Genomic DNA, 26,750 nt, shown 5'->3' with positions numbered 1-26,750 from the left:
GAGTTGCCTGAGGTGAAGACACAGATTACTTGATCCCAAATGTCAATAGGCTTGAGCCTAGAGTCATGTAGTATTGTTACCACATATCATCTTCTGTTACAGAAAGATGAGAAGACCTATGAAATTATACAGAAGATTCAAGTAGCAGTTTCTTTTCTTACGATAGGAATGAGAGCTAGGAGAATATTCTTTGTCTTGCTCTGTGGTGTGTGAGAATTAAAAGGTCATTCTTATCATGTAAACTCTATGTCAGGGAGCATTATTAATTCAGTGCAGCTAGTGGCTCCTGTATAATACTAGTGGTATTACTGATGGTAGGAAAACCACAAAAAACCCACATTTATAGTTTAAGGCTTTCCTTGTAACTTTCCTATATAATATTCACTAAAACTAGTGCAAACTGTGAGGTTATTTAACACAATATAGAATCCAAAATCAAACTCTTTTCTTAGCATTTAGGGAGAAAATCTGTTTATGACAACATGGCCTTCAGCTGTGATGAAAAAAAAAACAAAACCAGCTTCTATATAGTCAGTGAACACAAGATGGCACCACTGAACAATTAGTTTATCTTAAGATGACTTCTAGGCTCTTAGATCAATGCTCAAAAGTAGTGTTACCCTCTTCAAAACCAGAATCAATAACTTCTATTGAATAGAGTATGAAAGGGAAAAATAGTAGCTTTACAGTGAAGAAACCTGGCAGATATCACTTCAACCAAGTGATCAAGGTTAACATCACAAGTGATCAAGGTTAACATCACAAGTGATCAGTAATGGTCATACTATGTGCCCCTGCCATCATGTGATGACAAGGGCACTTCATCTCTGTGGTGTTCTTCTACAAATCCATAACCTCAGTCTAATCATGAGAAACTGTGGGACAAACCCAAAGTGAAGGACATTCTGCAAAATACTTGACCAGTACTCTTGAGAAGTGCTAAGGTCATGAAAACCAGGGAAAAGGGCTGAGGAACTGTTAGAGATTAGGAGAGCCTAGAGAGACGTGACAGCTAAATGAAATATGGAGCCCCAATTTGGGTCCCACAAAAGTAATATTAGTGGAAAAACTGGGGAAATCCACATAAAGACTATAATGCGGTTAAAAACATTGTACCAATATTAATTTCTTCGTTTTGACAATTGTAACATGGTCATGTAGGATGCTAACATCAGAAGAAGCTGGATGAAAGATACACAGGAGCATTGTGTACTGCCTTTGAAACTATTCTCTAAGTCTAAAATTATTTCAAAATAAAATTTTAAGAAGTCAAGATACAAAGGGAACTCTCTGAAATACTAGGTTACATGGCAGCAATTTTCCATTTATCTATTATCTGGATATAGCAGACTTCTATACCAAAAGCCTGCATAATGGTTAGTCATATTAACCCAGTATATGGTTCCAAGATTTGGGGTTTAATTCCTCTAGAGACACAGTGAGCATGTTTTCCAAACCCAACATTACGATATCTTGTCTGACAAAATCGTCTTTTGCAATTTTCAAATGAGAAAATAAATCACAGATAATGAGGTTAGAAACAATGATTCTTTTCTGTTCTATGGCCATTGGTGGCACCTTTTAAAGACATTCCATTTTCTTACTAGTATGTGTTGTGAGTATAATGTCTGTGTATTCCAGACTCTGAAACTTTTATGGCTTACTAATCATTGGTCAAATAAGATAACATATGGCTAATATCTTTGCTACTATGCCAAATATTTATTTGCACAGAATAGCGGTTTGGCCCATCCATAACCTCTTAAAATCAAGGAAACAAACATTTTAACTCCCGGTAAAGGGTGGATGAAAACCAGTTTCCAACATGCTGTATTTGTGCATACAGAAGTGATAAAATTTTGGTTAGAAAGTGTTTATGTGAGTAATAAGGAAACAACAATTTCTAAGTCATGATAAGGGCTAAATAAAAATATTAATACATATTAACTTCCAGAGATGTAAATGAATGTGGGAGTCTCCAACATATTCACATATCCACATGCAGAAGAACGAAATTGGACCCCTCTCTTACCTCACTTACAAAATTTAACTCAAAATGATTTAAAGAATTAGAAAACCTAAAATTGTAAAATTACTTGAAGAGAACATAGGGGAAAAACCTAGGTCTTGTCAATGACTTTTTGGATGTGACAACAAAACAAAACAAAAAAAAGCAAAAAATAATAAGTGGGACTACATCATACTACAAAGCTTCTGCACAGCAAAAGAAACCATTAACAAAATGAAAAGGCAACCTATGGAATGGGAGAAAATATTTGCATGTCATCTATCTAATAAGAGATCAATATCCAAAGTATTAACTACTTTTCTCTGATCAGTCAATAGCTACAACTTTTTTCTTTCTTTATAAATTCTAGTCTTTGGCAGCTGTCATGCTCCATCCAAAATTGTTCACCTTGTTCTAGACATTTCCTTGTACCTTGATCAGTAGTTTTTGAACCCTGTTCCAAGTCCAGCCCATTCCCTTGCTTACTTTCTATCCTTAGGTACTAGTTTCCTAGAGCTGCTGTAACAAATTACCACGACCTAGATGGCTTAAGAGAAAAGAAATTATTTCTTCACAGTTCTGGAGGCTAGAATTCCAAAATCAAAGTGTCTGCAGGGATTTTTCTCCCTCTGCAAGTTCTAGGAAGGAAGCCTTTCTTACCTCTTTTAACTTTGAGTGATTGCTGGCAATCCTTGTGTTCCTTGATTTGTAGACACATCAGTCCATTGTCTGCCTCTGTCATCACATGGCATTCTCCCTGTGTATCTGTGTCCCAATTTCCCTCTTCATTTAAGGACACTAGTCATTGATTTTGGGGTGTGCTCTACTCATATGACCTCATCCTAACTTGATTACATCTCTAAAGACCCTTTTTCCATAAAAGGTCATCTGCACAGGTACCAGTGGTGAGAACTTCAACATATCTTTTTGAAGGACACAAATCAACACAAAAAGCATCTGTATTTCCTGGAAACTCTTTTGATCCATTTCTGACACATGGCCCCATTTACACAGAAGCTTGTGCAATAGGATTGAACTAATCTTAATTGTATGACATTAAAACCTATCAGTCTTATCAGTGGCGAAAAATGCAGAAGTGTGGGCACTCATATACAGCACATAACATTAGTGGAAATGGTAGAGTGGGATTCTTTTCCTCTTAAGATTCTTTGATCAGTTGACTTTATTTTGATAAGAAAACTTGTAGGAATTATCTAAAAATAGTACTCATATACTTCAAAGTATTTGCTTTATAAGGGAAATGTAACAACAGACAATACATTTAAGGGTCACATTCCTGAAATCAAGGAATCTTGGTCTTTTGCACCTTTACTCACTTGACAGGTTAACCAAGAGATTAACAATATTATCCAGACATAGCACCCTTCATTTGATCATTCTGCAAGTAAAAAAAAATTGCTGTTTTTCACATAAAAACTGAGACTAACAGTACTTTGGTTTGAACACCCTTTGAAGGCTGTAGGGAAGAATCATTCCTTCCCTCTTCCTAGCTTGTAGTGGTTGCCAGCAATCCTTGAATCCTTGGCATTCCTTGGCTTGTAGGTGCATCACTAATTTCTTCCTGTCTTCACTTGGCCATCTTCCCTTATGTGCATGTCTGTGTCTCTGTGTCCAAATCTTCCTCCCCTTTCTCTTAGAAAGACACCAGTAATTGGCTACTATAATCCAGTATGACCTCACTTAAATTGATTACATCTACAAAGATCCTATTTTCAAAGTAAGAAACATTCTGAGGTTTTGGATGAACATAATTTTCGGGGAGATATTGTCTAATCCAGTACATCCCAAGAACCAAATCTGCTAGAGAATTATCAGATAAGACATTGTGTTTTAAGTTGAAGCCTTACTCGTATCAATACTAAATTGAATTTTTTTCTATGACTATAGCTTGAAATATCTTAAAATAACTCTGATTCCAAGACTGTATGTTTGCTTTGGAAAATTATAAATCTGTAACTTGTGCTCGCATTTAGAACTTATTCTTAGGACTCATATGTGTGTGTTTTCAGTAACTAAGAATCTTTCAGAACTTCTTCCTTTCATAAACATTGGTTCATATGATTAAAGGCATACTAAATAGGTTAGAAGCCATTGAATTAATTATGTATCATTCTTCCCTGTTATCTTTTAGAAAAACTTGTTTAGTGTATACAGAGGAGTCCAGTGAAAAGATACATCTACATAGCAAAGCATAAATCAGTTGAAAATGGTCTGTAAAGCATCTCTTTTTTCCCCATTTCCAATCTGAAATTTCTACTTTTAATTCGGATACTTTGATGCCATGTAAACCTAGAATAAGATACTAAGAAAGCAGTGCTTTCAAATGGCCAATTATGTCCACTATTTAATATAAACATTAAAAACAAAACTACTCCATAAACTTGCTTGATTTTTCAGGTGAAATGGTTGCAGGTTCTTTAAAATAGTCATAATTTAATATTTCTGTTCTCTATGTAATACTTTATATTTCATATATATATATTTTATATTTTATAATAGGCTACAATATTTGACCTCATTTAATTTAAATTGCGTTGACTTTGCTTACTTCTTGATAGCTGAATTATATAGTCAGCATTTGATGTTTGTTCTATACTGTGTTTCAGGGACTTCATGAAAAGACTGGTGCATTTACAGCTGTAAAGGTGATGAATGCCCGTAAGGTAATAATACACCTTGCCTGTATTCTGTTCCCTTAATGGACTATGGTCTTGGGATAAGCAGCTCATAAAATATTGTATTTGTTTTTTAAATTGCTATCATATATAATATCAATTATGTTAACCTGAATTTATTATATTTATCATTTAATATTTCTATCCATTATTATTTTTATCTTTTATTATTGATTTATTATATTTACAGATAAAAATGCCTCACTCACAGCTAAAGTTCCACATATTTTGGCATTCTATAAGAATGAAGAAAATATCTGTATTCCTCTCTAATTCTAGATGATTATCTGCTCCAGGGATAGCAAAGAGATTTCCTTTAATATTATATTAATCCTCTATGTTCCATCATATTCTTTTCCCTCTCCACCCAGTTCTCCTGAAAATCGAGAGCATTATATCCTCAATGACAGGTAGAAGGAAAGAACTTGTCAGAGACGCACATTTTTCATGTATTTCTGACAGATGAGCAAGAGAGACAGTTTAATTGGCACTGTTCCTGCTCACATTCGTAAAGTTGTGCCACAGTTCATAATATATTGTCATAGAATTTGCTAAGCACTGATTTGTCTTCTTTCTTTAGCATGAATGCCTCACTTTCTCACGACAATATTAGCATGAACATGGCAAAGGTTAAACATGTTCACTTCACTATACCCTAAAGTAAAATCTTCAAATACTGTGTTTGAGAAGCTATACATATTCACTGAACTGTTGTCAATACCATGAACTGTTCTTTTCTAATTTGTGTAGGGAGTAAATTGCTGAAACTATTGAGAGTTGCATGCTTTTTGTTTTGCCAGTAAATGTCAAATGTTGCAAACCAGTGTGAGTTTCAAGGGATTTTGAGGTTTTGTGGATTTATTTTGCCTTACAATCATAGCTTCCAAATAATCAGCCTAGTACTTTTTTGAGTGAGACTCTCTAAAATACTTATTTCCTTGTTTTAACTTGAGAGACCTTGATCCATATTTAATCGGCATTTTAAAAACTGCAACTTTTGAAATATTTGAAAATCATATTCAGGCCGTAGATAGTGCCAATTACCTTGTTTTGTAAGGGGAAATAGCACTTTACTAACGTCAAACTGTAACTTTCCCATTAATATGGCAGTTCAATTTGTTACTGTGAATTTTGTGCCAAGTGTCTCGATATAAGAATTTGATTTTTATATTAAAATTTTAGTGAAAATTGAAAGAGGAATATTATGTTACTCCTCCATTTAGTGCTAAAACAGCACAAAGTCCTTAAGAATAAATAATTTTCAAAGTATACCAGTGGGTCTAATAATATTTTGTTCTTGGTTTTGTAGACCCCTTTACCTGAAATAGGAAGACGAGTGAGAGTGAATAAATATCAAAAGTCTGTCGGGTGGAGATACAGCGTGAGTATGAAAAGGCCTCATTAGCCTCCAAGTCATCTTTCCTTTAATTTCAACTCTAAACTAATCCTTTTGTGTAGTATCATTTTTAGAAAGCTTCCACTGAAATTTTCTTGCCTGTGAGTGATAACATATTTATATATTTTAAACATATTTACATAGATTCAATCATCATATTTGAACACTAGCATTTGTCAGAAAACAGGGCCTGGAAGAAATGGTGCCTTGAACAGGTAAGTGGTGACTGCAGTTGATAGACTGAGTAAATCAACAGAGCATCAGCCCTCTAGATGAGTAGCAACAAAAGAAACGATGGGATCAGGAGTAAATTTTGCCTAAAACTGGCCTTGGCAAGGTCCTTTTCTTACCTGTTACATGGTATTCCAAACTGACTGGCTTTTCTGTCATTACGATTCTAAGAAACATTGCCATTGTATATGAGTCAAATGAGGACTACATTTTTTTATTGTAAGAACCATAGCAGACAGAAAACCAATAGGCTACCCAGCCTACAAGTCTTCAGACATCTGGCACAGTACTCTAATACATGAAAGGAGTGTGAAGATACTTTCTACTTAAAGCTTTTCAATTCCTTGCAAAGCAGTCTCTATGACTCCAATAATTTACTGGCTCTAGAATAAGATCAGGTAAAGAAAATTCTTTTTCAGTAGATGGTGATCTCAGTGTTGCTTATCTATCAGAGTATGCTGTGGGCCTGAAAGCAGAATTCCTGCTCTTATCGATGTAATTCACTGGTATCTTTTTTCCTAACTTCTCTGCTCTGCAGTCAACTATCCAGTATTCAAATATTTTCAAACTTTTGTGTATTAATAAATATGCTCTCAGACACATTAAAAATAACCACTTTCCATTAACGCAGTCACATTCAGCAAAACTTTCTAGTTATATTATAAAGGTATTGGGAAACAGCTTCATGATTCATCTAGTAAGTACCAGCCTCCTATTTTATTACAATGTACCTCAGGAGACAAAGCATATCCAAATGAAACAGGTCGTACTGATTAATAACATGCTTTGCTAGATTAAGAAGCTGCAAAAGGTAAGGTATGAAATATATAATTCTTTGACCAAATCTGGTTTCATCAAACATTTGGTTTAATAAAACCCCTTTAAAGATCTTCCCCAAATCCTCTCTGGTGTTCTTTCAATAAGGACAAAGATTTTTATTCTAAAATTGGGTGAAATTACAAAGGAAGTTTTGGCATCCTTGAGCTGCCTCTTCTTTTTTAGATTATTTTTTTTAATTGAAACATAGCTTATATGCAATATTATGTTGGTCAGCTGAACTACTTAGCAATTCATCAGTTATATACATTCCTAAATGCTCACCATAAGTGTAGTTACCATGTTTCACCAAAGATATTTTGATATTATGTGCTATATTCCTTATGCTGTACTTCCACCCCCGTGACTAAATTATTTTATAATTTGAAATTTGTACCCCTTTATCCCCTTCACTTATTTCATCCATTCCCCCTGCTCCCTTCTTGACAAAGATTAGGATATTCAGGCCACTCTGGGATAAGCTGGCCCTCAGCCAGGAAATGCTATAGCATCATATTATGGGGGATATGTGTGAGAGTTTTAAATTACCCACTTGGCCTAGTGGATGTAATGTCCTTATGTGTTTCTCACAAGCTCAACTTCCTGTTAATTGAGAATGGCAAACACACTAATGCTTTCCAAACATATCTGATCTTGGTTTATTGGCTTTGGGGGAGTTTACATTTATGTGGGAAACACTCTTAAAAGTTTTTCTAGTTGGGAACTTTAAATTCCCTCATGATATGTTTTAGTAAGAAAAATAACTGCTAGCTGATCAACCAGTTAGCATCTCTAAATCATCTTTAATCTTTTTGGATAAGAAGTTTGTGATTTGCAAACACATCTGTTTGAGTCAGGGGTTAATGGAAATAGTGATAATGTACAAGTCCAGAAACATAATCCCACTTCTATCACTAAATAGCCAAGAAGTACTTGGAAAAGTGGTCTTACTGCTCTAGGCTTCAGGTTCCTCATAGATAAAATGGCACCAGAATATTTGGCCTTCCTATAAACAGGGTTAAAAGTATGGCCAAATGCAACTATGTAACTCTGAGAGTCAAGTTGTTCTATTCTTGCTTGGGGACATTAGCTTTGTAACCCAGAAAGAAAAGGAAGCTCCTTGATATCAAACTACCAAATAAGTTAAAGGCCTCAGTCTGGCCCCTGCTTCTCTTTAACTTGTTTTTTGTGTTCTTATCCTCACACCATTATCTCATTTGTATTTATTGCACTCTTCACAAGTTCATCTCAGGACAACTTTGGTGTCTTACTAGAAACTGAGAATACCCACTTAGATACAGAATTGCTAGTTACTGAGGTTTATTTCTATATGATGGCAAATACTGTCATCATCGAAGCAGAGCCATATCACAGAGGAAGCAGAGAGTATAACAGTCCTACATGGCAAGAATGAAAGCCACAAGGATTAATTTTTAGCTTTGTAGAAAACGGGATAAAGGAACTCAAAGGGAACTTATTAATTGAGCTTCCTTGGGAGGCTGGAATGAGACTAGAACCTGAACTTCCATATAATCCACATGCTACAAGTTGACTGTTTTATTTGTTCATGCCTTTATGGTGCAAAAAAATACAAAAAGAGAACTCTTTATTGGGTTTCCAACTGGAGAAATCAGACTCCTTCCCTTTCTCCCAAAGACAAATAGGTGTCTAGATTTATTTTCTAGTAGTTGAATGTTTATGGGTAAATCCATAGGAAAATCCCAGGGAAATGTTAAAGAATGTTCTGCAGTGGCCAACCACATCTCCAAGATTTGAAACTTACTTTACAAGATATATTATGAATACCTGGGGATACTACAGGAACTAGTATATTGCCTTATATGTATGTCATAACTATTCTTAAAGCCCAGCAGCAATATAGCTAAATATAAAAAGTAATTTCCCATCTTTCTTAGAGAGTAAGTTGAGTCTTAGAGAATAAACTAAGAAGGAAAATGGTAACTGACTAAATACATTCAGTTACCTATTCATTTCAGCTAAATGACGCATTTTCCTCTACACCAATTCATCAAATCAAGATAATTAAAGGAAATGCTGGGAGGAACTAAAGATAGGTGCTAACCCCTTTGTTGCTTTTCATGTCAATTGGCCCTTTTCTAATTCATTGCCCCCCCAAAAGTCAAAGATAACATTTTTCACAGAATTTCAGAACAGAAACTTAACTGTATCTTTAATAAAAAGCCTTATTTCCTTTACATACTACAAATATATATTCACTTTGTACAGTAAGAGTCTTCCTGAAAAGGTTGTATAAATCGAACTTTTATAGATGCAATATGAGAGCTTTTCAAATTTACATTTGAATTTAAACCTAGTGGGAATTCAGAGGACCTTGGTAGTGAATCCATTTGTCAAGCACCAGATCACTTCCTGCGTCATTTCACATCACCCTCAACTTCATTAGGCACTACCTTGTGTTCATCAATGGTTATACATTCATATATGTGAATCTTATTTCCCTGCATGTAGGTCTCTTTAAGTTATGACTCCTAAATGCCAAACCAATGATATGGTCATTGGAAATCCCAGACAATATAAGTCACCTTTTTGTAGGTTAATATTTTAAGGTATTTTTCTCCAGTGTATTTTGCACCTGTATACACAGTGTGATGATTTTCAAATTATTAAGAAGTGAAGAGCTTTTATGGGGAGAGGAACTTGATAATATAGGTGAATGTTGAAACCACAATGTTGTTCATGTGAAACCTTCATAAGATTGTATATCAATGATGCTTTAATTAAAAAAAAAGAAGTGAAGAGTTTTCTTTAGATTGACTAAGAAGAGTTACAGAAGGATTATGGAAACTACTTGGTTGTCATGGCACAAGCAGACATAGCTGAATCTTAGGGAGAAACAATGACTCCTCATTTCACTCCACTATAACAAATGTGCTGGAAATGAATATTGCTGATGTTTACAGATTAGGGTAAAAAGTAGAGAGAGGTGTATAATTTTGATAACACTGTAATTCAAATGAGAAGGTCAAGTAATAAAGATACTGATGCCGGGGTTCTTGTTCACGAAGCCAAAGAATGAGCTTCACAAACAGTCAGGGTAGGAGAGCAAGGTACAGGCTTTTATTTAGAAATAAAGTGAGAGGGAAGAGTTCCTGGTTCATGCCAGGAGGGGACAAGAGAGCCCATAGTGGTGTGTTGTCTAGGGGATTTTATAGGCAGTTGAGGATTTTTCAAGAACATGAAAAAAACTTAGGGGTCTGGACTTGCATCACCTGCCCTGTCCTCAAGGTGGGCTGGGTCGTAGTCTGATTGCCAGGGCTGACAGTGGAGTCTCGGGTTATGCTGATACCCTTGCTGAACACTCAAACATTCCAGGCCAAGTTGCTCCTGGCCTTTTGACCTTTAACCGATCTCACTGAAGATGTCTATATTCTTAGGTATCTTTCCCTAGAGAATTAGTGTGACCTTGACTTTGGATAATGCATAACAGAGTTTCAATGGGGACTTCTTTGCCCATTGTTACATTGCTCTGACTGTAAATATTCTGCCCTGCTTTTCCCTGAGGCCCCCGCCCTACTCTGACTACACCCACCGTCCCTGTCTCAATACTGTATGCTAATACTTTGCATTTATAGCATTCTTCTTCCAAGGATTTCAAATAACTTTAAGTATAATATCCTATTTGGTTCCAGTAATGTTCCATTGAGACTGGTAATAGCTGCTATCTTCTATTAAATTTCTGAGGATAAATTGAACCTTGGGAAGATTAAGTGAATTTTTAACCCTGGCCATCAGTGCCAGAAACAAAGTGTCCTAATAACCAGTGTAGATGCTCTTTTCTGATGACATCATCCTGTCTTCTCCTGGAAATAGCTCTTGAAATAGTGTACTCCATCTTGGTGATCCTATCCAAAATGATGGCTTCAGTTTTCACTATATAGATAACCGTCAAAACCAATACTTCTATTCCTGACTTGTCCTCTGAGTGGCAGACCTGTATTTCCATTCTATGCAATTCTATGAATCCATAAAAAGGAAATGCATTTATATTTATTAATATAGAAATATGTTTTTTATGATTGAATGAGACAGGCAAGTTGCAGAAGAGTGAGAAAATGAGCTTGTTTAGATTAAAAAAATAAATGTTATGAGAGAGAGAGAGAGAGAGAGAGAGAGAGAGGAAAGAGGAGAGAGGAATATATACTCAGCTGTTACCATTGCTAGGAGGAAATGTTCAATGAGAGTAGACCACTTACCTATTTTACTTTTATATATGCATTTTATACATATGTACCACTGTAGTGTTTAGGAAAATAAACTACTTTATGCATATCTTTTAAAAAGATCAGCACAGATGAAATCAGTACCTTTAAAATGCAATTAATCACAGACTAATCAGAGCGGTGTCGTAAAGGCATAAGGTTGACATATAGATCCATGGAATAGAACTATTTCCATATAAATATGGCCAGCTAATTTTTGACAAGGATGCAAAGTCAATTCATGGAGAAAGAATTGTCTTTTCAACAAATAATGCTGAGACAACTGGGTATCCACATATAGAAGAATGAAATTGGACCTCTTCTTTAAATGAAAATTAACTCAAAATGGACCAAAGACCTAAATGTAAGAGCTGAAACTATAAAATGGTTAAAAAAAAACATTGGAGTAAATCTTTGTGATGTTGGATTTGGCAATGGATCCTTAGATATGACACCAAAAGTACAGACAGCAAAACAAGAAATCAATAATTGGACTTCATCAGAATTAAAAATTGTGTTCCTCAGAGGACATTATCAAGGTAGTGAAAAGACAACCTACAATATGGGAGAAAATATTTGAAAATCATAGACTTTATAAAGTACTTGTATCTAGAATATATAAATAAGTCTTACAATTCAGTATTAAAAAGACAACCCAATTAAAAAACAGGGGTAAAGATTTTTTATTAGACACTCTTCTGAAGATCAAATACAAGTGGCCAATTAGCACATGAAAATATCCTTAACATCATTAGTCATCAGGGAATTGCAAATCAAAACCACAGTGAAATAGCACTTTGGATGGTTTATAACAGTAAAACAGAAAATAATGTGTTGATCAGGGTCTGGAGAAATTGGAACCAGCATTGCTGTTGGGAATGTAAAATGTGGCAGCCACTGTGGAGAGCAGTTTGTCATTTCATTAAAATGTTAAACATAGAGTTATCATTTGACTTAACAATATCACTCCTTGGTAGATACCAAAGAGAAATGAAAACACTTATTCACATATATGAATGCTCATAGCAGCATTACTCATAACAGCCAAAGGGTGGAAATAACCCAAATGTCTACCAATTGATGAATGGTAAATGAAAAGGAATAAAATACTGGTATGTGCTACAACATGGATAAATCTTGAGAAAGAGCTAGTCACAGAAGTCAACATACTACATGATTTTCATTTATATAAAATGTCCAGGATAGATAAATCTATATATAGAAAAAATATATTAGTGGTTACCTAAAGGTGGGATGTGAGTGTGGCAGAATTTGGAGGTGATAGCGAAAGGCATGAGGTTTCTTTTCAGGGTGATAAAAATGTTCTAAAATTGATTTGGTGATAGTTGCATAATTCTGTAAATATACTGAAAACCATTGAATTTCACATTTTAAATGGGTGAATTTTATGGTATATAAATTATATCTCAAAACTATTACAAAGCCAACAAACCAAAAATGTAATGATTCTATTTAGTGAAAATTTATACAGTGGTCATTGTTGCTGGTCCAGGGATCACACTTAAAGAACCATTGGATTTAAAGATCTTCAATTAATCTTTATTTTTGCCCAAATTCCCAGTTAACCAGACATTTCCATTCTCTGACAGTCTAGTTGGGATTTGATTATAAATTGCTGTGAGGTATAGTGTATTGTCATAGGGTTCTCCTTTGATCTACTGTAGTTTAGGGTCCGGTAGTCATTGAATAGGCATTGCTTAGGAGCTTTATGGTCTATTCTTATTCTGCAGGATGAGGAAGAAGATATCAGGACTGAACTCAACCTTTTGAGGAAGTATTCTTTCCACAAAAACATTGTGTCCTTCTATGGTGCATTTTTCAAACTGAGCCCCCCTGGCCAGAGGCACCAACTTTGGGTATGTATTTAATTACCCTGATCTTACTCCATAAGGCTAAGTCTCATCTGAGGACATAACACTTTCATAAGCTGAGATATCATTTTGTGCCCTACAGGGAAACTTAAGCACTCAGGTGCTCAAAGACATATGACAAAATGTGTTCTAATTCCTGGAGATGGTAGTGATAAAACATGGAAAAATAACTTAAGTGCCTGGTAAGGGGCCTGGCGGTAGAATGTGGGAGGACTCAAATGAACACTGGTGATAGCTAACATTTTTCCTTCCAAATACAGTTTTGCTACTTTTCATGTTATGTAATTACTACATTTGCTGGTAAATTAGAGGTATGGCTAAAGAGACTACTGGATGGACTTCCAGATGATGACTGGATAAGTATCAATTCTAATTTGCATTTGCCCTAAGCAATATTGGTGCACTTTAAGTGTTTGCTAAGTATATTCACTTATGTTTAAACATAACTCCTAGAAACTCTTCTCTAAGTGGTAGTTGACTTATCCTTTTCTTATTCTTCATGCCTATAGTATCACAAATTACAGGTCAATGATATATAAATTTTAGAGACTAACTGAAACCCACACTACAGTTACCAGAATTGTTGCTGCCTTCTGCTCTAAGAGAAACAGTCAAATAACAAGAAAATGAATTTTAGTCAAGGATATCTTTATTTAAAAAGGAATATTTAGAAGATAAACTGGGGCAAATTTGCACTTGCTACATTTCCATTTCCAGTCCAAGTCAAGAATAGTATTTTTTTTCCAAAATGATGATTGAAAATTCTCAGAATCTTCAAGCATCAAGGAAAGATTCTGTTACATATTATGTAATGGACTTAGGAAGTAGGACAGTGGACATTATAGAAAGATTTTCAACAAGGGATTGAATAAAACTGTGGTTCTCAAACTTTAGCATGTGTTAGAATCTCTTCTGTTTAACCCTATTTTCTCCCAATGTCTGGTTAACTATAATTCTCTGTTCTCTGATAATTCTAGTTGAGATTTTATTAAATATTCCTGCATAGCTTTAATGGCTCCTTTTTTGTTAGTTTATTTTTTGGCATACAACATTTGTGTTTTAATATATTTTTACTTGTAATTTTTTTCCTCTTAACAGTATGGCATTCTCCTTATTAGATGTATTTAGTAATACTCAATTCATTCAGCCATTCAGCATATATTCATTCAAAACCATCTATTTGCCAGGCCTTCTGCTAGATGCTGGGGATACAATGATAAGCTAAGTAGGTATGTTCCCTAACACATTAGAGCTTATGGTATATTTGAAATGACTAATATCAATCAAGTAAAATAATCACACAAATAAATATATAATTGGTCAGAAGGGAAGTACGCTTCTATGTGGGCAAATAACAAAGGAATCTAAATTAAGTTGGGGAGTGAGAAACTTCCTTGAGAAAGTTTTCCCTGAACTGAGATTTGAAGGATGAATAGGCACTGCATGCATAAATTATTTGTGGAGGTAAGAGTTTTCATGAGACCCTTCACACTTTCTTGCCCATTTAAATCAACATAGGAAGAAGTAAATGACTAAATAATTACCATTTAGAAAGTATATGTGCCAGGCACTGGGCTTACAAAGCTGGAAAAATGATTGAGAATGCCTTACATTCTTTTCACAGTAGAACTGTTCTGACTTAGGTAATAAAGATTTTCCAGGGTGCATCTTAATGAAGGCTGTAATTCAAGTTTGTCATAGTTCAACATGAACCCCCTTTCTTCCATTACCACAGTCTACAAGTGGTGCCCATTCAATATAGTTATCATGAAAATTAACCTTTTATGGTCTATCTATATTATTGGTTTTATCAGGCTGTTCCTTCTGTTCTTTTACATAAGAATGAACTCAGGTGAAAGATATGCAATAATATCAGTTGTGAACAAATATAAATTAAGGGAGTAATTTTCTGAAAATAAAATCTTAGTGTTCCAAAAGGAAATAAAGTAGACTTTTTGAATATTCATGGTTTTGAGTTTATCCTTCTGCTTCCCTTCATCTTTAGCAATAATTAACTTGCCTACAGTTTTTTTAAAAGACATGTTTTGTTCTATTTATAAGGCAACTTGGACATGGGCACTTAATGCATAAGCCTGTTGTATTTAAAGAAAAGGTTGCTAGGTTGATTGTAATAGATACATTCTCCTTCACATTCACCAGTCCTCTAGTTAGCTAATATATGGAAGAAAATTTAGTAGCTGAGTACATGATTCCTTTATGGCAAAAATAAATTCTCTGAGAAATTGAGTTTATTAATAAAATAAAATCTGAATGAGACACTGTCAAAGATGTAGCCTTAAAATGGGCTTTCCTTAGCAATAAAACCACTTGGAAAAAGAAGATTCCCTACAGGAGTGCAATTGACAGTTTCCCCCTTGGAGTTGTAGTTTGCCAGTATCTTGGGGAAAAATAATCTAGAATTTGAAAATAAAAACAAAACAACAATAAAAAAAAATCTAGTCTAAATGTTAAAGTGTAACTTCTTTTGAGATCCTCCATATCCTGCTTCTCTACCTACAGTGTTCAACCTGCTGTTCCCTCAACTGTTTCCATCCATCGCTCAGGCTTGTCCCCTGTACAAACTTCTTTCTAAAGGCGTGTACTCATTCTGTTTTCAACAAACGGAATGTTCTTCCTTCTTGGCATGTCCAAACACTACCTATCATTCAAGCCTTAGCTCAAATCCCACCTCCTGGTTAAATATCCCCGGTGTAGTGCCTGCCTTCCCTCCCTCCACAGCTCTTTGGATTTTTCCCAACTCATTTTAATTCCACTAGCCTTTGGAGTCTTCCACCAGACAATTGAGCCAGTCTAAACACTACATATAAATAAAAGCCGTAAGTAATAAAACTCTCCAGAGATTTTCAAAGAATTACTTTCTAATTCTTGATACTTTGCTGGCTTCCCTGCAGATGGTGATGGAGCTATGTGCAGCAGGCTCAGTCACTGATACAGTGAGAATGACCAGAAATCAGAGTCTGAAAGAAGATTGGATTGCTTACATCTGCCGAGAAATCCTTCAGGTGAGTTTTCATAAAGTCATTCTCCTCTGGCCTTGAAAAAACCTGGAGTAATACATACAGTGTTCCTTGTACCTGGCCATATAGGATAATTTAAGAACTCTAACCATAATCTCAGGATTGGGATACTGAAAAAGACCAAAAGGCTTTAGAGAAAGCAAATTTTTAGATGATATCCTTAAACTTTAAGGTAGACCACAAGATGGGTAATCGGGTCCTTCTAAATCATCATCTTCAATGGCTCTGTCAAAGGCAAACTATTGTGCTCAGTATTTCATAGGAATAACCACTTGGAGTATTATGTTTTTTTGATATTTAGATTTTTTTTAAAGCATAGTACTGTCATTGGAGATTAAGGTGAAAGTGAGACAGCACTCAGTGTTTTACAGAATGGCTCCAAATCATTTTGCAGACAGATATCCTCCTTGAATAATATCCTAATTTTAAAACTTTATTTTGAACACCAAATTGGATGAGAGAGACAACCTTCTTGATCTACCAATCTTAATTTTTAATTTGTGGCTTAAGTTTTTAGCATCACCCAAGGAGGTTATTCACAGAACTGAACAATGATCACTAACAATGTTAGAATGTCTTTCTTCCCATCTTAATTAGGTGAACTTGTGGTAAAAATACAAATAGCTACAGTGCAAACTCTAGACTGAGTCTGAATTCTGGTTCATCATGTATTAGCTGTGTGTCCTTGAGTCAGTTACTTACTCTCTCCAAATCTCACTTTCCTCATCTGTAATATGGGGTGATAGTAACACCTTCCTCAAAGGGTTGCTCTAAGGATTTAATACTGTACTTCATGTAAAGCAATTGTAGTGCTTGGCAAAGAATAAGGACTCAATAAATATTAGCTGTTTTTATTGTAACTTCTATTATTAATTCCACATCAGTATCTGGAACAGTCTCACTGATGCCAGGTCACACATTAGCCAGGTCAAACAGGTTAGTTTTAGTGGTGAATGGGCTGGAGCCAGCACAACAAGCCAGTACAAATTGCAAATGCTTCAAAATGGATGTCTATATTCCCCCAAATTCTCAGCCTATAAAGTTGACTAGAAAATATTTTGGACTAAAGAATGGTTGGATGAGGAACAGAGCAAAACAATGGCTGAACTATGGTATTTAAGATTTCCAGGTCTTCACTCTTATGATTAGTTGGAAATATGGAGGCAAGAAAGGAAGGTAAATGGATCAATGTACACAAACATTACTTTTTGATGTTCTTTTTCTTTCATGGGTGTCCTGGTTTATTTTCTTTTCCTTATAGCCAAGAGTAGTATTTCTGGGAGCTGGTTGTAGTAATTCCAGCCTAAAGAAAGAACTTTGTCTGAAAAATGCAAATCTGGGCCATTTTTCTTACCAAAGCTTTCCCCCAAATACTAATAACAGTACCTGAAAAAGAGAAAAACTACATACTGATGTGGCTTTTTTAAAAAATAAATCCATATGTGTATATATATGCAGGGCTTAGCTCATCTTCATTCACACCGTGTAATTCATCGGGACATCAAAGGTCAGAATGTGCTACTGACTCACAATGCTGAAGTAAAACTAGGTAAGTTTGTTCTTGCAATACTTGAAGTGAGGTCCAAAATTTCTTAATGGAGAAAAATCCTTTAAGATGACTGTGTTTTCTATCATATCACCAACAATATCTTCTACTTATTTAAGCTGTGTCTTCCCTGCCTGTACGAGTCAAAATTTGATTTTATTTGGAAAGGGAGGTAGGACAAGAGAAAGGTGTACCTAACTACTCTGAAAGCATGTAGATAAAAACAACTAAATTTTATGGTCATTTTGTTCATTGCTTTACCCTCTCTTAGATATAGCTATCATTTATTTCAACAGTTGAATCGAGTGTTTACCATGTTCAAGTTTCTGTGCCATTGACAGGGATTAAACAAAAAGACAATTCTTCCATATCACAGAACCACATTTTCTAAAGAATATCAAAGAATTTTTAAGTTACTTAAGCACAAGTTGCTTCTTCGAAAATTTCCCTTAAATATCTAAAGAACTGACATTCCAGTATTATCTAAATCACATTCAGAATTAGAAATCAAATGACCAGAAAGTGCCTGGTTTTCTATTCCAGGGTTTAGAATGGCAAAATTTATTTAAAAATAACCACACATATTATTTCAGACGCACAGGGAACAATATATTGCATCCTTTAATGTTTAAAATAAATGTTGTTGGTTGATTTTTAAATAAAATCATATGAATAATCCCCAGTGCTATTTAATGGCAGATAACATCATTGATACAGAACATAAATCACTGGTATCAAATCCTGTATCATTTTTTAATTATGTCAATTTCTGCCTACCATGTCTCTAGAATGACCTTAAGATAGTTTTCATTTTCCTGCTAAACAAATACAGAGTAAATATTTTGTTCATTCATTGAGAATGCTTTGTGGAAGAAACAAGAGGTAATAATTGTTCTTGAAATAAATGAAAAGTAATTTCAAGAAAATGTATTATGTCTTTTGTGTTTAAAAGCTACAAAGCTAGAAACACAAGTTTAAAACACTGTGTTAAAATACTTGATGGGAATTTGAGCTCACATTCAAATGAGCAAGGTAGATAGTTTGTCACAGTGCTACACACTATATTCACATGTGGCCTCATTCTCATTTGGGTCCAGTTGCTGGCCAACCCTACTATTTGCAACACGGAAGAAAAATTGCAATTAAGTGAATAGCCACTGAAAAGTCTGTCGCAAAGCCCATGCACTAAAGCTTATATAATTTATAAGAGAGAACTTTTAGCATTGGATTAGAATTTAATCAGGCGTATTTTACATATAACCCTTATATGTTTGGTTTTAAGTTTCTCAGATCCCAACATATTTTTTAAGCTATGTATTATAAGGGGAAAGTTGCAGAAGGCAAACCCAATGACTGCCAAAGAGAATGACAGAGAAGAAGAAAGAAACAGGAAAATGATTGTATTTCAATAGCAATTGATCAATCATCCTCATATTTTGGTCCCTAGATCATTAAAGAAAAGGTTAAATTATGGCATTTCTGAGGTCTCATCTCTATTTTTATCCTAATTTCAGCTTTTCTTTTTTTCATTTTCTTCTGTGTTCATCATGCTTTCTTCTAGTCTTTTTTCTTCCTTGAGTCACTCTTACGACCTTCATAGGTATTTCTTGGCCTTTAGAGTCGTCCCTCAGGGATAGTGAAAATGCTGAGCTCTGATTTAACCTATTCTCCAAAAAAAAATCTAGATAATATGATTGCGCAATGCCCAATGATGATTTTCATATTTTAGGGATATTATTTTGTTCTTGTTAGATCTTTCCATAAAGGCTGCCTTAAACTCTTCCCTTTTAATTTTTATTTTCTTCTCCTAAATTCTTCAAAATACTTCTCAGTCAGTGTTGTTCTCCATCCTCTAGATTCCTGGAAGCCATTTTAAATTAGAAAGTCTACTTCATTTTTCATCTCTGGAAAATTTTATCTATTTTCATTTTTCATCTTATTTTTTCTGGACTAAATAACCCCAGTCTATTTTAGCTTTTTTCTGTCTGTTTCTGATGATACCATGCTAAATATTTTCATATAATATATCCCACAGATGAATAAAAGACTGAACTTTTATAGTCCAAGCTAAGATATAGATACCACAGTAAATATTTGCATCTGATTCAGAAGATCTGGCGAACTTAAACTAAATTCTAACAGAAAGCTCATTTTTATTTATCAATATAATAGGACTTTCTAATGTTAAGAGTGAGGTTTCCTAATAGACCACTAATAGGCTTTAGATTTCTTAGATGCTGCTTATTAGTGCCAGTCTCCCTTCAGCTTGGTGGCAAGTCCAAACACTACATATGTTATCGTTTCAGAGGTTCAGGGTGTACTGATAGAGCTTTACTTTTAATATTCATTGTAGACTTTCAGCCAAACCTACTGTAGATTTATAATAATACTGCTCAGTCTCTTTCCAACATAAATAGCAGCAAATGCCTACTTCCTAGTGTTCCTGGAGTAGACCTCATGGTAAAGTTTGCTGGGCTAGAATGAAAATGTGTTATCCATTGTGGTTTTTGTCTTGACTTTCTCAGTTAAAGCTCTAAGTTATTGAGCTTTTCATTACTGTTTAATTGTTTTGACATATGCTGAATTTTGCAGTGGATTTTGGAGTGAGTGCCCAGGTGAGTAGAACTAATGGGAGGAGAAATAGCTTCATTGGGACACCATACTGGATGGCACCTGAGGTGATTGACTGTGACGAGGACCCAAGATGCTCCTATGATTACAGAGTAAGTGTAAGGGTTCAGATAGTGGAGGTCAAAATTTGGAAAGGATTTTTGACTAATGGTTCTTGTTAAGTGATAAAATAAAATAATAAAAAGCAGGCAGTTCTTCCTTTCACATTAAAGTCTAATAGGAAATACTAGTCACTATTCCTACATGTGGTTTGATTATATTCATAAAAATAATATTTTCCAAGAATGTAGGCAAAGTAGACCATTGATAGTTATCCATATTTGAGAAAGAATATCTAGTTCATGTTGCCTGCAATTACTTGGTGAAAATATTATATTGTGTGGCTTTATATGAAAATTTAACTTCCAGGGGCACAGGGCTTTGTAAACTTAAAATGAATAAATGTAAAGCCAATTATTAATCCCCACAGTAATTTACCTCAAAAAAGAAATAAATAATAATTTGATTACTCAGAGTAATGGAGAAAATCCTTGGCATGGTTCAACCTCCAAACCACAAAAAATTAGTGGAATAGACAAATTAAGTAACAGTTCATGCTATTTATTAAAATTTCCACTGAAGCTGAAATTTGGACAATATACATCTATGCACACATTCCAAAAAGCTGATGTGGAAAGAAAACTCTCCCATCTGCTATAGGATGGAAAAACCACAGTCACTCTCCACATCATAAGTCATGCAAACAATTCATTGTGGTTTTGTTGTGTGGAGCCTAGGACTCAATACTTGAAGTTGATTAATTCAAGTTACATCCCTTTTCCCTTTCCTTTAAATACCCTCTGCTTGATCTGCAAGCAGATCTATTGAGAGCTTATTATAAACCAGTGCTATTAGGAGCTATGGGGACTATGGAATCCTAATACTCATTAAGTGGCTTGCTATAAAAATAATGCTTTGCAACATTGTGTAAAGCTGTATAACACTTTGCAGTCTTCTAAGGATTTTCACCTATATTAATTATTTATTTTTTAACTTTTAGCCCCATGTAACTGAAAGAAAACTTAAACTTAGACCATCACAACAACCCTTTCATGCTAAGAGATCTATAGACTGGGGTCCTAAGAGTTCAGTTAACTTACTTAGGAGTCATCCAGACAAACAGTCTCTCTAGCCCTGTGCCCTTATCACATTCTATAAAGCAAAGTACAATTAGTATAGTAAGGATGATTTCCTAGAGCATTCTGTAATATAATTTCCTAGAATTATAATTCTATCCTCAATTTACTATATTCAAGGGACTTCTGAAAGTGCTTTTACATATATATTATTTCACTTAGTACTCCCACCAGTCTATGAGGTGGATACTAGAATTGTGTCCATTTTACATAGGGTGAAATTGAAGTACAGGGAGTTATATCATTTACCTAAGTTCACACAGCAAGTAGGTCTATGTGATAGGACTTCCTTATAGCAAGTTCCTTTTGTATTTCAGGTAAGGCAACAGTAGCAATACACCCAAGATGAATTTCCTTACATTGAACTCCATACCAGCCTGTTGTGTAGTGCAGTACTGGCTGGTCACAAGCTCAGATACTGTCTTCCTATAACATCAGTCTATACTGAAACTTCATTATTAAAAATCCCCATAAAATAGCTTTAGTACTGATACCCCCTTCAGGCAGCCAAACATCATTTTAAGATTCTAAATACAATCAGTTTCCCATTTTTAAGTGACATTCTTCTTGTCATCTTTTCCTTTGCAGAGTGATGTATGGTCTGTGGGAATCACTGCTATTGAAATGGCTGAAGGGTCTCCTCGTGAGTAAAAGTGTTTTGTATTTGTCCAAAGTTAGGGTGATATGTTGTACAAGTCTGCCACTCGTACCACTCAACTTGTACTGGTTGCATAGGTGCCACATGATGTTCCAAACTAAATGGGGGCCTTTTCAGGGACTACCAAATTCTCTAGTCAGAATGGCCAAATACATCTATAGAAGGAGTATATGCTTTTCTCTCTTATGATATCTTATTTTAGGCTGACTGCTGTTTCAGTTTAGCTTCAATAGTATTTGGTCCTGACGGCTCTGACCAAACAGAATCTACAAGCATTCCAGTGCATATTGACTGGTGGAATATTTAGGTTCCAGAACATTTACAGTCACACACTGCTACTACTTCAGATTGTGAGAGTTGAGAAAATCTTCCAGTGCTTCCTTAATTGTTTAGACAGAAGACTCCATTCCTTCTTGTATACATATCCTTCTCATCATTTAAATATCCTGTTGGCATCCTGTTCTCTCAGGACACTGCTTTCTGATAGGAACAGGAAAATGGGATGTGAACTTGGATATAAATGGTTCATAACCATCTAATGTATGACCCCATAAGCAGAGCACATGTGCCATTTCTCATACATAAATCCAAAGACATAAATGATAAACACTTCCCTGGTCTTTTTTTGGATAAGAAGTGAGAGAAATGCCTGGAGTATATGTGTGAAGGGGGCATTGCTTTGATTCCCCCTCTTCAAGCAGATCCAATAGGTTCCCATGTCCTTACATGCTCCATCTGCACAATGTCCACCCACCAAGCTTCATAAGCCTGGAAAATTTTAGCACTGTGTTTCAAGGCCCTTGGGAGCAATTTCAAGGTATAGTGGCAACATAATTATTAAAAATTCCTGGTGTCCCTTGGAATATCAAGAAGGGGCTTGGAGAAAGCTGGAAGAGATGTGATCAGGTTACTGCTCCTCTCTGGCCCAAAAAACTACAAAGTACCTATGTTGGGTGAGTAAAAAGTAAATGATGGAAAAATTATGTATGCCACATACACAAAATTATAGTGAGACTGGGAAGATGCATATTTTTCCTCATCATCTCTTGATTATTTCTCTTTGTGAAACATGCTTAGATTATGTTAGATTGAGCAGCAGCTACTGCTTCCTTTTCTTTTCCTTCTCTTTCTTGCTCTTTTACTCTCTCTCTCTCGCTCTTTTTAAAATATGATGCAGTATTCATATGAATATTGATGTGTTGTTTGGTCAGGATGCATGATTGTATCAAATAGTATATGTTTTCTATTGTTTTTGAGTATTCCTTACTGTATCTTTTCAAAAACCTAGCTTTCTACACTTTATAGATTTGTCCTTCTTGGTTCACTTTTTTGTTGTTATTTTTCACCTTTTCATTCTAAAATATTAAATCATGGGAGAAAAGAGGAGTAATGAGCAAAGTCACAGAAAGAGTACAGAGAAGGAGTTTTGCACAGAGGACGCAAATGGCAAACTGCTTGCAAAAGACCAGTGAGAAACAGGAGATTTTTAACTCATGGCAAGAGAAAATAGGGCCAGCATGCCTGGAAAAGTAATTGGAATGGCATAACTTTGGTCATGAACAACTTGAAAAAGCCACACTGCTACAAATCTGTCTTTCACCAGCCTTCTTTACGGCCTGGAGTATTAACTTTGGATGGAAATGATTGTCATGCATTTAACTGCAGAAATCCTCCAGGTTATGATAATTATCATCTAAGAGGGGATGGCCTTCCAAAGCAACAGCTATGTGATAATTACCTCTGAGGTCCAGAAAACAAAATTCCTTTCTTTCTTTGGTTAGTCTCTCCCAGAAAAGTAAAATGAGAGGGAGAATAACTTCTCACTGAAAGGGTACTGTAGGGGCTCTCAGAGGAGAGAAGATCTGACTCATTGTATTCCAGGACCTTCTTAACATCTTGGGTTCTGAGCAGGAATTCAAACTTAATATGGAGACCTTTAAACCAAGGCCAGAACATTGCTAGTAGTTATTCAAACATCAGATATCATAGGCCAATTAATAAAGAATAGGTGCAGTTTTTATTTTCTCTACTCTTTATAGGAAGTGAATCATTGCCTGATGAAGCAGGTTAGGGCTGACAGTTCACTCCAACTCTCCTTCCTTGTCAAAGATCTATACCAGCCAATTTGCCTTAATCTGAACCATATCTTTCCTGATTTTAGCATTTTCCTTGGTGTTGTACAGATTATTTTTAGTATTGTTGGCCATGTTTATTTATAGTCCTGCTTCTATTCCTTGTAGTGTCTCTCTCTTACACCCCAGATCAATCTTTACCTGAGTGTCTTGCAACTCAGGTTTACCCCTGTCCCATGAGAAGACCCATTCCTTCAGTATTCAGAAGATTCCTTTCAGAGCTCAACATACTGTAGCAGTAAACCACATTATTTAAACTAATCCAAACTACCCCTAGTTTAATGATGTTTCCAACCCATCAAGAGATGTATTTTTAAAGGAGGTTTGTTATTTCAAAGGAATGAGCCTATAATGGTGAAAATTCAGGCAATATTAGGAGATATGAGGTGAAGGGGGCATTTACTGGCATTCCTAAAATTAGACTATATAGGAAACCTCCATAATTGTTGGTTGACGTAGTTCTTGTCTCCACCCTATACACTATTCCTTTGTGGATTTCTTTCCCTTTACAAAAACTTACCTAGTATATGCCCTAATTTTAGACCCCTGAAGATGTTGTTATTTGACTGAATGATGCTCAGATGTTAATAAATGACAACTGCTTGGTATTGTACAAACTCACAATATGTTTAAAGGACAGAGTCTGGTGACTGATTGGACACAATAGAGGAATGAAAAAAGTCAAATATGATCTTGATCTTTTGAGCTTGGGGCTAATCCTGCCCTCAAGTACAAACCTGGGCCTTTATCAATTTATACCCATGTAATTGAAACAAAAACTTGACCTTGGAACAATTATCTTTATATCACTCTAATGAAATTACCCTGGGGAGTTTTTTCCTACTACTGTAAGAGGACAGTTTGGCCTTATTTTTCTGGAGATGTATTTTGGGGAAGGAAGGATGATGACTCTAAAGAGTCATTCATATCAAACTGTCCTCACATGAATGACACAGTTGTAGCATTAGATGAAATTTACACTATGGCTGTCCATTGGGGACATTTTTGTGCTACCAGTTTTCTTTAATCAAAACACAAGAGGCAATAAGTGAATTGAGACACATATTTAACACTTAAGAGAAAAATCCCAGAATTTCCCAACCAATAAGGTAATGAATTTATATAGCACATATTGGCAAGGTTTTTCTTTGTATGGCTATGTGTCTGAAACAGAATGAAAATCCAGTAATTCAGCACAGACTTGAGGTGCCAGATAGTTAAAATCTTTTTAATGATATCAGAAGCTAATATGTATTAAGTGCCTCCTCTGTCAGACACTTTTACACATAGGTCACCCTTTAATCTTCACAGTCCTTCTTTGCAGGACTTCTTGCTATATTTCCTATTTTTCAGGTAAGGAAACTAAGGCACAGGTAGGTGAAATAATTGTCCTGAGACCACAAAGACAGAACTAGGCTTTGAACCCAGGTGGTCTTACTCTAGAGGGTGTGCTCTTAACAGCTGATTACAATATGTCTACCTCTTTTCCTAGGATTTTCAGCTTCCAAAACAGATTCATCCAACTTTTTTAGACTACTGAATCATTCTTTATATATTACTGTGCTTAGCTACTAGTCTGGTTGACTCCTGTAGCCTAAGATTACATATTCTCATTTTTAACCGTAGATACCTGTGATACAAAAGCACAGAAGAGTGCCTATCTCTACTTTTAGTTTACTTCTACAGATATAAATCACTAATCACACATTTAAAAAGCCTTATCTATTTAAAAAGTATAATTTATTATTGACTTGTCACACCTAGAGAAAGCAAAGCTTTAGGATCTTATTTAATGGGCCATTTGTGTTAAAATGAGCTTTTTCCTCTAACTACACTTTTTAAAATTTATTTATTCCTTAGTGTCTATCCAACATAATGTGTGAAAGAACACTGAGAATCCCCTCTTGAATGAAGAGTATGCTTTGTAGTTACCTCTCTCATTAATTCTAAACTTACCTATTTTCCTTTGCAGCCCTGTGTAACCTTCAGCCCTTGGAAGCTCTCTTTGTTATTTTGCGGGAATCTGCTCCTAAAGTCAAATCCAGCGGATGGTAAAGATGAATGATGAATTAATCTCCTAAACTCATTAGCTTGACATTTTTATGTAGCAGGGAAGTTTTAATTCATTTGGTCTGTCCTGCTTCTACATCCTTGTTGAATTTCTGTCCTTGTTGGACAGTATTTCCTAAACCCCAATACCTTAAGTGGAGGATCTAAATGACTAGGTTTTCATTAAACTAGCTAGGAAATTAGAAAGAAGTAATACCCTCCACAGTATATTATGATGACA

General features: G+C 35.2%; 1 protein-coding gene across 1 annotated transcript in view; it reads left to right on the top strand.

Moving 5' to 3' along the window:
- The window catches only part of NRK (Nik related kinase), a 124,282-nt gene that overhangs the window by 54,552 nt on the left and 42,980 nt on the right, over positions 1-26,750 (top strand). Inside the window, exons 3-10 of the mRNA XM_057495600.1 lie at positions 4,636-4,692; positions 6,014-6,085; positions 13,140-13,265; positions 16,193-16,303; positions 17,777-17,867; positions 20,457-20,587; positions 22,259-22,313; positions 26,433-26,511. Coding sequence (XP_057351583.1) covers positions 4,636-4,692; positions 6,014-6,085; positions 13,140-13,265; positions 16,193-16,303; positions 17,777-17,867; positions 20,457-20,587; positions 22,259-22,313; positions 26,433-26,511 — 722 coding nt within the window. The remainder of the gene's footprint in view (positions 1-4,635; positions 4,693-6,013; positions 6,086-13,139; positions 13,266-16,192; positions 16,304-17,776; positions 17,868-20,456; positions 20,588-22,258; positions 22,314-26,432; positions 26,512-26,750) is intronic.

This window comes from Manis pentadactyla, chromosome X (genome assembly GCF_030020395.1).
Source record: "Manis pentadactyla isolate mManPen7 chromosome X, mManPen7.hap1, whole genome shotgun sequence".
In the NCBI taxonomy this organism is placed as follows: Eukaryota; Metazoa; Chordata; class Mammalia; order Pholidota; family Manidae; genus Manis; species Manis pentadactyla.
The sequence above is the reverse complement of the archived record's forward strand: the minus strand, read 5'-3'. Positions and strand labels throughout refer to the sequence as shown.